The 12,423-nt window shown below is 54.7% G+C and overlaps 1 protein-coding gene across 1 annotated transcript in view; it reads right to left on the bottom strand.

Annotated features, from left to right (window-relative positions):
* The window catches only part of PRKAR1B (protein kinase, cAMP-dependent, regulatory, type I, beta), a 103,640-nt gene that overhangs the window by 33,357 nt on the left and 57,860 nt on the right, over nucleotides 1–12,423 (bottom strand). The window contains exons 4-5 of the mRNA XM_006889601.1: nucleotides 9,761–9,822; nucleotides 7,713–7,759 (exon numbers count right to left, since the gene is read on the bottom strand). Of these exons, the coding sequence (XP_006889663.1) occupies nucleotides 7,713–7,759; nucleotides 9,761–9,822 (109 nt within the window). The remainder of the gene's footprint in view (nucleotides 1–7,712; nucleotides 7,760–9,760; nucleotides 9,823–12,423) is intronic.

Here is a 12,423-nt window from a genome sequence, read left to right on the forward strand (position 1 = left end):
TGTCACCTCCACGATGTTCTGCTGCCGTGTCACCCCCACGACGTTGTCGTGTCACCTCCACGATGTTCTGCTGCCGTGTCACCCCCACAATGAAGTCCTGCTGCCGTGTCACCCCCACGACATTGTCGTGTCACCCCACGACGTTGTCACGTCACCCCCACAATGAAGTCCTGCTGTCTGGTGCCATCAAGTCCCATAGCTGACCCTCCACTGGGTTTTCAGAGGCAGAAGATCACCAGGAGCAGACAGCACCTCTGTCTGGTGGGCCAGCAGGGACATCACAGACACCCCTAGGGCACAGGCTGATGCAGAGACAGAAAGAACAGCAGGCGGGTGCCGATGAGACCCTGGCCAAGAAGCTGGATAACTGGCACCCGACACTGGACTGCCCTGGAAGGCAGCCAGAGAGGCAAGAGTCCCTTCACCCCTGCATCCTGTGGAAAGTGACCAGTAGAGGCCACTTGCTTACACCTCTGGTGACAGGCAGGGGACCCACTGAGGAGCTGGTTTTGAAATAAAAAAGCCTAAAGACAATGAGGGGAGGAGAGGGCATGCCTGTCATGACTCACAGCGTGTCCTGTCAAGTAGAAATGCTGTCCATGAGCAGCCAGTCAGGGATATCTTTATCCTTGGAGGAATGGAGTTCAGCTCTTGGCAGAACACGGGCTGGTGTCCCATGGGAGCTGGTATCACCTGGCTGGGAGGAAGGTCCCAGTTGGCAGGAGAGGGGACCGACCCAGCCCCTATCACCCCATAGGAGGCTGGGCTGCGTCGTGGGTGTTCACTGGGGGAGGGGGCAGTTACACAGTTGCTGACAGCAGACCTCATGTTCTCACCCTCTGCACATGTGCCTGTCTCTAGGGACCCAACACTGGGAGCCACTGACCCACCACCCTGCATGATTCTGAGCCAGACCACAGTCAGGACAGAGGACAGCTGCCCAAGGCTGCCATCTTTACGAAGCACAGGACCTCATCTTCCCCCCGCCTAGTGGCTTCGAATTGCTGATCTTTCTGTTAGTAGCTGGTGTGCTCTCTTGCTCTAATTATCATCGAGTGGGAACCAGCTCACAGGTGACCCGGGGATTCTCCAGGGGCTGTATGGGAGGAGACTGCCCATCTTTCTCCCTGGAGTCACTGGTGGATTCAAACTGGCAGCCCAATCCCTCTGACTATGCACCAGGGCTTCTCCTTAACCCCGAGAAGCCACCACCTCCCCTACAATGAAGAAAACCAAACTTGATCCACAGCCAATTCTGAGCTTTGGCAGCCCTGGAGGCGGCTGCAGAGTCTCTGAGCCACTCTCTTCACAGAAGCAGACTGCCCCTTCCTCTCTCAAAGCGGCTCTCCTGTTGAAAGCACAGATTTACAGGTCTGCCATCAGCATTTTAACCACTGCACCCTAGAGCTCCTTTCAAAACCTCTCCCGGAGCCACATAAAGTTCCAGACGAGTCCTCTCAGGCCACTGCGCTCCCAGCTGACGAGGGTAGGGGCAGTGCTGGAGCATAACAACAGCACAGTAACCCATATCCCACACCTCACTGCTGGCTGCCACACCCCGTCTTCCTCCGTCCCTCACTGAACATCTTTTGATGCCTTTAAATGTGGCCTTGGCCCTCCTCTCTGTTGGGCGTGCCCCCCACATCAAGGGAGGGTCCCCTGAAAAGGCTCCTTCAGTGGCTGAGCCCACAGTAATGCTCTGGCCACTGGAAAATCTGATCAGTGACAAAGGGGAAGGCAGAGCTGGGCCTGGTGCAGATGGTCACATGTCCTGAGGTAGGACTGAGCCCAGGGCCCAGACAAGAGGGGCTGCCCACCCACTGCCAGGCCTCCCAGCGAGCATCCAGGCTTGGGGACCTCCGTACCCGCTGGGAAGTGCTGGGAAGAGGAAGGAGGGCCACGTATGGAAGAACATGCAGTAGGGGAGCTCCAGTTATGAGATGACCTCATCCTTTCCCTTCACAAAACCGTCCCCTTATGCTCCAGCTGGACAGAGGGCAGCAGCAGCACACTGGGGACTCAAGGCCAGGTCAGCTGGACTAAGGGTACAAACCTGGGGCCTGGATGCTGGCCTTTCTGGAGGCAAGGGGTGACAAGGCGCCCTGGTGGGGGCTCAGGGGACCAGCTCTGCTCTCATGTAGATAGGAGGTTCCCAGCACCTGTGACTGATAGAGAGTTCCCCAGTCCCTGAGCCTGGCAGGGAGTTCCCCAGTCCATGCATGTGGTGGGAGGTTCCCAGTGATGGTGACTGGGTGTGTGTGTATATGTGTCCCCAGTCCCTGCACCTGGCAGGAGGTCTGGGCTTAGTCCCTGTACCTGGAGGGAGGGTCCTCAACACCTGTGTCTGGTGGGAGGTTCCCTAGTGTCTGTGATTGGTGTGTGTGGAGAAGGTCCCAGTCCCTGTACCTAGTGGGAGGGTCCCCAGCACTTGTGTCTGATGTGAGATTCCCCAGTGTCTGAGACTGGGGTGTGTGTGTGTGTGTGTGTGTGTGTGAGTCCCCAGTGCCTGTACCTAGTGGGAGGGTCCCCAGCACTTGTGCCTGGTGTGAGATTCCCCAGTGTCTGAGACTGGGGTGTGTGTGTGTGTGTGTGTGTGTGTGTGTGTGTGTGTGTGTGTGTGAGTCCCCAGTGCCTGTACCTAGTGGGAGGGTCCCCAGCACCTGTGTCCGGTGGGAGGTTCCCCAGTGCCTGTGACTGGGTGTGTCCATCTCCCAGTCCCTGCACCTGGTGGGAGGTCTGGGCTCAGTCTCTGCACCTGGTGGGAAGGGCCTGAGGTGGGGCAGCTTTGTGAGTGACAGGTGCTGACCAACACTCTGATGGAGTGACTGGGGTGTGAATGGCTTTGAAGCCTGCAAGGACAGAATGCTGGACACCCAAGGGGCCTAGCAGAGCACCATCCAGCCTGTACCCTGCAGTACCCTTTCCAGAGCCATGGCCACCTGAGGCCTCTGAGCAGGACCCCACACTGTCTCTCGAGGCTGAGGGCAGGCAGGACATGGGCACCTGGAGGATACTGATGAGGAGAGAGTGGCCACAGCATCCTGGAGCCAGACGGGGACGGCAGGTCTCCCCGCGGGGCAGGGCTGCGTGGCGGTGCGCCCCACCGTAACTCAGGGCTGACTCGTTGGACGAGGTAACTGGAGGTGCAGATGTGCAGGCTGCTGGGAGGGATCTAAAGGCTGCAGTGACTGTGAGAAAGTACAATGGGAAGAGCGTCTCCATCTCCAGGACGCTTGTCGCTCACTGGACCACTGAATCACGCGACCTTCCCGTCGGGTCTTGAGGAGCCTGTGCACCAGACAGGTTCTTAGTGGAGAACAGCAAGGTGACACACCAGGTAAGTTTCACCTCCACTCGGGTGTCGCCATGGACTCTGCTGGTCAGATGCTGGGCTGCCAAGTGCCAGGTTGGCAGTTCCAATCCACAGGAGAAAGATGGGCGTCCCCTCTGAGGAAGACTGACAGCCCTGATGGCACGGTGCACAAACCCTCAGGCCAGAGGTTATAATCCACCAGATCCGGGGAGCAAGGTCAACAGTCTCTCCATAAAGATTAGGGGTTCTGGTGGCGCAGCCTGCAGCACGCTCCACTGCTAGCACAGGGCCACGGGGCTGTCCCAAGGAAGCCTGATGGCCTTGGAAGCTGGTGGCGGGTCACCAAGTCAGAACCGACTCCACTGCCCAAGTGTGGTTTTGACGTTTCCACTGCTGTCATGAACGTTCCAACTCCTGGAGACCCTGCTGGATGGGGCGGGACTTCCCTAGAAAGTGCCACACCGCTCTCCTCTATCAGCTCCAACTCAGTGACCCCCACACACAGCGAGCAGCGTCGTCCGGCCTGACCACTGGTGCTGGAGCCCACGGGGGCAGCTGCCGTGTCCTCAAGCTCAGACGCCATCCCTGGTCTCTCCCAATGGCCTCCTTCACCACACACGGCCACCTTTCCTCGTGGTGGTCTTCCCCCGGTGGTGCCCGAGGTCAAGGGCATGGTGTTGTCACCCTTGCATGTGAGAAACACGTGCTTCTCCCCCAGCAGTGACAGCCCACAGCAGGCGCACGCTGAGCTCCCCAGTGCCACAGTGCCGCACCCTTTAACGCCTGATGTGCCAACCAGAGGGCTGCAGGACCTGTCTCCTCTGCACCTAGGCCCATCACGTGCTCTGCCTGCAGCACCTTGGGACTTCAGTCCTTGGGTGATGTGTGAAGGAAGCTCTGCATGACTTCAGGGTCAGGCCCCCCCAGCGACACCAGGACAGCTCACCTGTCCATTATCTGTCCATCCAGGAGAACTGAGGAACACATGCTCCAAAAGTCCATGAGGTCACGCAGACTCCCAGCCCAGCCCAGGGATGATAACTGTTTCTGTCCCAGAAGGTCGGCACAGACACCGAGAGATGGGCACTGTGTGGGGAAGGTCGCAGGTCAGCGGGCATCCTCCAGTGATGACCTCTAAGAACTGGGCCTGTTCGCGGGGTTGCGTGAGCCCAGCCCCAGATCGTCAGAGCTGAGCAGGAGATGTAGGCTGCAGAAAAAGGGTGGCGAGGAAGTGCAGGGGTCTAGGACAAGTCCCAGATGTGCCCTGAGAAAGGTCATCTGCCTGGACGGGGGTGCTGTCCAATACATATGCGTACACAGGGCCAGCAGCCGCCCAAGACACGCCTACAAGACGGGAGGCGCCGAGGGCAGTGCAGATCACGAAGCCAGACCCCTCAGCTGCAGAGAATCTGCTTCCATGCAGCTGCCACTGTTGGGGCTTTAGAGACAGGAAGAGGGATCCTGGTGGCGTGCTGGCTGCTACCTGAAGGCGTGCCCCAGGAAGGAGACAGACCTAAATATCAGGTGCTCGGCAGGCCACCATCGGAACACCAAGTGCTGCTCACCAGAACACGGGCTGAGGGTCCACATCTCCTTGAGGGAGAACGACCGCCGTGTCTCCCCCCAGACACAGAGGCCAAGAGTCAGAAGTGCTGTGACAGCTGGGGGCTGGTGAGAGAGTGGGTGGCCGGAGGGTGGCCAGCAACAAGGGTCTCAAAGGGCTGGTGCTCAGGTCCCCTCTAAAGAGCCTCGTAGGAAAGGACTGGGGGTTAGTGGAAACCTGCAGCTGACAACGTGGGAAAAGTTCTTCCCAGACAAACACGGGGACAGGGCAGGATGGCTCTGTGGTGCCCGGGACTCTGTGTGTCTGTCTCTGTGTGTATGTGTCTCTGTGTACCTGCAGCTGACAACGTGGGAAAGGTTCTTCCCTGAAAACACAGGGACAGAGCAGGACGACTGTCTGGTGCTCAGGATGGACGTGTGTGTACACATGTTCCTGTGCCCCTGTGTTTGTGTGTGCACATGTGTGTCCTCCTGAGTGTGCACGTGTGTTCCTGTCTATGTGCACTCGCACCCGTATGCCTGGGTTTTGTCCAAATCAAAGTCTGAGCTGTGTCACCGGGCTGATGGTGGGAGCTGAGGGTTGGAGCCCACCAACTCCGGCCTCAAACTGCCCTCTTCCAACAGCCACACTCCCCACCTGGTCCTTACATATGCCGTCACTCCTGCCTCGGCTTCCTTCTTTGTAGAAACCTGGTGCTGCCCCAGCCACCCACCCAGCCAGTAGGAGAATCCTCACCAAGCAAGGCCAGGCCCACCTGTCCAAGTGGACCGTGTGTGACCCTTGGCAGTGACACCCCCATTGAGTCAGCACCTTCAGCGCAGGCTCTGGTTCCCAGAAACTAGAGTGATGGGGAGTTGACACAGGCCAGCTGCCAGGGAGAGAACTGAGTGCTCACCCCAAAATAGCCTGGAGGCAGGCGTGGAAGGAGACGCAGGCCTGAGGCCAAGCCCTGAAATAGCGCAGCCGGAGGGGTGCTGCCCTTAGCAGGGCAGCTGTGGGCGGGGGAGCCCTGCAGGCAGGTGCAGTGGGATCAGGGTGAAGGAGGAGCATGGTGACCAGGAGAGCCATGCTGGACGCTGCAGGGTCTCCAGGGCACAAAGGTCAGCCGAGGGCATGGCATTAGGGCCAGCTGTGGAAGCCTCATGTCCCCAGAGAGGACATGTTAAGTCCAAGCCCTGGTGCCAGCCGGCATGGCCTTGATCTGAAAGGCAGGTGACCCTGAGGACAGGGGTTTGGTGGAGACATCGCGATGAAGCCAAGCCCACTCCACGGTCCCACATTTCTGTGTTTCCCAGCCCATCTCAAAGCCAAGTTGACCCAATTCTCTATCTCCGAAGCATGCAACAGCCTAACAGAAAAATTCAAAATATCAAGAAAGGTAAAAATGTGGCGCAGGGTATGAAGTGATCACATGGGCTGGGAAATGCGGATGGCTGGACGCAGGTGGCCACAGGCTTTCAGGCTGGGAAGAGAGTGTGGGCTGCTACAGGCACTCTGCAGATGGGTCAGTCACCCCAACGGAGGCCGCAGGGTGTCCGCACGAGAGAGGAAAAGGGAACTGCATCAAGGACTGCAGCACCGGAGAGACGAGGGTGGATGCTCCCCGTGACCTTTCGCGGGAAGCCTGGCTCCGACTGCACCCTGACTTTCCTCCTGACTGTGGGACAGTGAAGCGTGTGTGCCGGATCCTTGGACCAGCAATGCTAGGAAAGACTCGGTCCCTCCCTCGCCCAGCAGTGCCCAGTCATGGTGGTCACACCATAACTGTACAGTCACGAACAGAACAATCCCTGCAGAGAAAAACCTTTGGACTAGGAGAGACGAGGGGAGTAAGGTGCCCGTGCTGAGCTCCTAGTCTGAGGGGCAGTACCCCAGCCTGAGGTGATAGTAAAGCTGAGCCCAGAGGAGAGGAGGGAGCTGACAGTGTGCAGACACTGAGGGAGAAGAGTGTTCCTAGGGGCAAGGGCAGCGTGAGCAAAGGTCCTGGGGCAGCAGAGCACCAAGTCCTAGGAGCCCAGATATGATCAAATTGCTGAAATAGGTGAGCAGGCAGAGGTCCGACCGAAGCAGGAACGTGGAGGTTTGAGACAGGTGCATTCAGGTCTGGGTTCTGCTGTGAACCCAGGTATCCCATGGAAAACAGCCAGTGCCAAGCCAGGAGCCAGAGGGGGATGGCAGTTCACTATGGTGGCACAGGAGCAAGAGAGCACGCGTGGAAGGACCAGAAATGAGACCGCCGGCACTCTGCCACCTCTGCTGTTGTCTGCTGGAGGTGTACTCACAGGGGCTATGTCCTGGGCTGCTAACAAAGGTCAGCGGTTCGAATCCACTAGCCCCTCTGAAGGAGGAGACCTTCAAGAGTCTCAGCCTCGGAAACTCGCCGTCAGGGCACAGGAGCTGGAATCCGCTCCGAGGTGGTGCGCTGGGCTTTTGTTCTGGGTGGCACAGTGCTACGTGCTGGGCTGCTGATATAAAGGTTGGCGGTTTGAATCCACCAGCTGTCCCATGAGGGCGTGACGAGTAATCTGCTTCTGTAAGGATTCAATGGAGTTGCCGTGACAAAACCACCAGGGCGTGACCACCCAGGCGCAAGTGTTTCTTAAACCCAAGGTGGTTGTGACTCGGTGTTGGACCAAGTCTGATGAAACTATGCACAAGCTGGAGCACTGGTAGGGTAACGCACGACCAAAAGGTCAGCAACTCAAATCCACCAGCTGCTCCAAGGGAGAAGGACGGGAAGGTCCCTCCATGAGGGACAGAGGGTGGGCATAACTCACACTGGACAGGACATACACAGAATGGAAGGGGACCCAAGGACAGGTCACAGGCACTTACATCCACCTCGCCCTGGTCAAGCACGTAGAAGTTGTCACCTTCATCCCCTGTAACGACAACAGAAACGCGTATGCACAGACCTGGGCCGGCCAGCCACACAGGTGCCCCCCGCGTTCGTTCTGGAGGCCCCTCTGCCTCCTGGTGCCACCAACTCGCCACGGCTCACTGGATTTTTTCATTGTTTTTGCGAAGATTTGTTTGTACTTCAAAAATGAAATTTAAAGACAAATGAATTTCAAAGATACAAAGTGGCGCTACCTCATGTGGTAACACCCTCACACAGCTGTGTGTTGTGGGGTTAGAAATGACCCACACAGCTGAGCCTCAGTTAACCACGTGGGAGAAGAAGGCCCAGCCTTCTGCAGAGCAGCTGGAGATTCCAATCTCATGCCTTTTGGACTGCAGCACCGCTTCTTACCACTAGGCCACCAGAGCTCCCGTGTAGTTGTTTGTTGTGGCTACGTGCAATCAAATGTGACCCTGTGAACAACAGGTCTGAACCCTCAGTTGTCCTGTGCCGTCCTCACACTTCGGGATACACTGGCGCCCACTGTGGGAGTCACTGTGGCAATCCACTTGGTTAAGGGTCTTCCTCTCTTTTGCCAAGTCTCTGTCATTCCAAGCACCACATCTCTCTCCAAGGAAAAGCCCCTTCTAGCAACATGCCCCAAATAAGTGAGATGAAGCTTTATCATCTTCGCCTCCAAGGAGCACTCTGGCTGCACCTTCTCCAAGATCTATTTGCTCTTCTGGCAGTCCATGGGGGAGTCAATACTCTTCTCCAACAACACAGTTCAAAGGCACCAATTCTTCTTGTCATCTTTAGTCATCGTTCAGCTCTCAGTTAAATAGCAAGTGACCAGAAAGATTATGGCCTGAATCAGACACAGCTTAGTCCCCAAAATGACCTCAAGACTCAATAATTTGGAGAGGTCCCTAACTGCAGGCTTTCCTAGTGCAATCTGTCTCCTGGTTTCCTGACTGCTGGTACCAAGGGTGTTGACTGTGGATCTAAGATAATGTGGTTGACATTTCAAGCTTTTCACCATCATGATGTTGCCTATCAGTTCAGTGGTGAGAATCTTAGTTTTCTTGACATTGAGCTGCAATCCATATTGAAGGCTGTGCTCTTTGATCTTCTCCGACAAGTGCTTCAAATCCTCCTCACTTTCAGCAAGCTAGATAGGGTCATCTGCACAATGCAGGATATTGAAGAGTCGCCCTCCAATCTTAGTGCCACATTCTTCTTCAGAGAGTCCAGCTTCTCGAGTAAGTCGTTCAACATCCAGATTGAGTAGGTGGAGAGCGAGAATACCCCCTGGAAACACTCCTTCCTACTTGTAGACCACATAATGTTGCCCTGCTGTCCACTCAGCAGCCTCCTGGCCTACGTCTAGGTTTCACATGAGCACACGTAAGTGCTCTGGGATCCCCATTCTTCTCAACTTGCCACAACCTGCTTTGATCCACACCGTGAAATGCCTCTGCAGAGTCAATAAAGCATAGATGTGTAGGTTTCTCACGTTATTGACCTCTGGGAACACACCCTGAGGATACGATCTGAGGTCTGTCTGGGTTTGTTCCCCTACTGTGATTTAAGGGCGTGTTCAGAGCCAGCAGTTCATTTTGAACCTTAACAGTGACGCTCACACTGTGACACACGCCTCCTCTTCCTCAGCCACGTCCTCATGTGTCCTCTCTGCTCTTCCTCCTGACACCCGAGATTTCTGCCCGGGCAACTGTCGGCTCTGGATGTCCCTGAGCCGTTCGTCCTAAGGACTGTTCGCCTCACTGCTGGTTCTGATTACCACACACTCTCACTATCGTTTGGCTCCAAGAAGAGCCAGGAGAGTGAGCTTTCTTTTGTCAATTCTTTTTCGTGAACTGAAACATAATGGATCAACATGTTAAATACTTTTCAGGTTTCAGTAATGAATTTTCTCTAGGTTAGATGGGGAAGGTTTTCTATCAGTCATTTTTAAAGTGGATAAATGGGTGTTCCTTCTCTGCTGGTCGACGCTGGTGTCGCGAGGGGGATGTGAACGTACCTTGGTGGATGACAGCCTCCCCGGCAATGTGAGTGACGGGGAACATGGCATCAAAGATGTCACTGAAAAGCAAAACACAGCAAGTGAGGGGGTGTGCACGCAGAGGGCAGCTGAAACACCCAGACCCTGTCCGTTTACTTACAAATGACAGTCTCCATCACCATCTCATGTGCTTTTCAAAAGCAATTCACATCACCCATGAAAAGAAGAAAATTTCCATAAAGAATAGAATCATTCGTTCTCACCCAAAAGCCAGAGCTGCCCCTGTGACCCGTCTGTGTCATCCATCATTGTGAGTGTTGCCGTGGACTGTGACCCCCTTTGTGCACCCCATCAGTGTGAGGACCACTATCAACATTGCTTCTCACGCCACAAGAATAAAAGACCCCAGTGGTCCCTCACCCTTGGTAAGTGTCATCTGTGGGTGCTGCTGGGAGGGGCTGGCCAGGAAGCTCTGAGGCTTAACACTCCCACACACCAGGGAACAGACCACCGCACCACAGTCACAGCTGTGGGCACTGCGGTGTGAGTGTTCTCTGCTCGGACAGCAGCCCCGGAGGGGACACCTCTCCACCTGTACCTCAGCCCCGGAGGGGACACCTCTCCACCTGTACCTCAGCCACAGAGGGGACACCTCTCCACCTGTACCTCAGCCCCGGAGGGGACACCTCTCCACCTGTACCTCAGCCCCGGAGGGGACACCTCTCCTCTGTGTAGACTTCTGGCTAAAGCTCAGCTTCCAACAGGCTGCCTCCTCCTCTGTCGGAACCTGCAAGTTCTGCTGGAATCCGCCACCACAGGTGACCCTGCTGGTACCTGAAGTACTGGTGGCATAGCTTTCAGCATTACAGCAACATGGAAGAGACCAAAGCTGGACCAAAAGGCCAACCAGAGAAGTCCTAACTAGGGACTACAGAGTTCTGTCAGACAAACTGGCCAGGTGGACATGAACGCCATGTCCTACTTAGGCCCACAGACTTCCTGTCTGAGGCTCGCGGAAACAGAAGCAGTGACAATGCATCTAGTGAATGCGGTTCTTCTACACTTGTTGTTAGGTGCTGCCCAGTCGAGTATGACTTGTAGTGACCATATGAAGTCCTGTGCCTGCCTCATCATCTCTGGCAGGCCCGAGCCCACTGCTGAGTCTGCAGGTCAGTCATCTCATTGGAGATCTTCCTATCTTTGAAGGACCCTCCTCCACTTTTCCAAGCATGAAGTCCTTTCCAAGGAATAGCCTCTTCAAGCAACATGTCCAAAGTGAGGAGGCTCCTTGCACCTCGAAAGAGCACTGCGGCTGCCTTTTTCCTAGGACACATCTGTTAATTCTGTTGGTAGTCCATGGGGCTATTCAATACTCACCTCCAACACAACTCAAAGGCGTCAGTAATTCTGTCATTCTAGTCACTGTCTAGCAAGTGACTGAAAAGACATGACATGACTCAGGTTCACCTTAGTCTTTCGAGTCATTGCTCTTAAGTAACCCTAGGAGTTACTTAACCCTAGAGGCCAGCACTTAACAACAACAAACAACAGTTAAGGTTCCAATCCTTCCGAAAACACATCATGGTGAGAGAAGTGGATGGTCAGAGAAGGAAAGAAGATCCTCAACACAATGGACTGATACGGTGACTGTAGCAACGAGCTCAGTGTGTCTCAGATTGTGGGGATGTCGTAAGATAGGGCAAGGGTTAGATCTGCTGTTCACAGAATTGCTGTGAGTCTGCTGGCCTAGTGGATGGAAAGTGATGCTACCAAGCCAAAGGTTGGTGATTTTAATCTGTGGCACTCAGGCCTGCTTTTAATTATTTTTGGTCAAACATACTTCTAAGGGGCATAGCACCGGTCTGTCCATTTGTTGTACAGTGGTAACCCATGATTGCCGTGATGCTGAACACTGTGACACTGATGTGTCAAATACAATAATGGTTACCCATGGTGGACAGTGTTTGGTGGAGCTCTCCAATTAAAACAAGCTTGGAGGTAGAAATGACACCCACTGCTGAAATAGCTTGCCTCCAGAAACCCTATGAACTTGGAGAAACGATCAAAGTTATACAAGTGTCCAAGTCTTTTGTTCATAGGTCGCTGTGAGTCGTCTCGACGGCACTTAACAACAACATAAAGATTAAATAGGTACGAAGAAACGCAACCCTGATGCACACCATTCCTGTTTCTAAACCACACTATGTTTTGTTCCCTGTGGAAAACAGCTTCTTAATCTAGGTATAGATTTCCTAGGAGCACAATCAAGTGCTCTGGGATTGCCATTCTTCTCAATGTTATCCATAACTTGTTAGGATCCACACAGGCAAATGCCTTTGCATAGTCAATAAAACACAAACAGGCTTTCTCCTGCATCAGCGATGACAGCCCTGCTGTCACAGCCTCTTCTAACCCAGCGTGACTTCCGGCAGTTTCCCAGCCGTACTTCTGTAGCAGTTTTTACTTGAGAAGAGTTCAAGTGAGTACGGTTAGGGTTTTTTCTTTCCTTGTTGTGCACTGTTGAACTGGATCTGACTGGCACAGGAGATTACCCCTCCTTCTCCAGCAGAGCATCTGGTGGATTTGAACCGCGCTCTTTCAGGACTGCAGAGCAACTTTACCACTTGAGCTCCCTTGCTATGTGTATTTTACCACTTTCAATACAATTATAGGCAGAAGCC

This window comes from Elephantulus edwardii, unplaced genomic scaffold, assembly GCF_000299155.1.
Source record: "Elephantulus edwardii isolate Elephantulus edwardi_28Jun2011 unplaced genomic scaffold, EleEdw1.0 scaffold00080, whole genome shotgun sequence".
In the NCBI taxonomy this organism is placed as follows: Eukaryota; Metazoa; Chordata; class Mammalia; order Macroscelidea; family Macroscelididae; genus Elephantulus; species Elephantulus edwardii.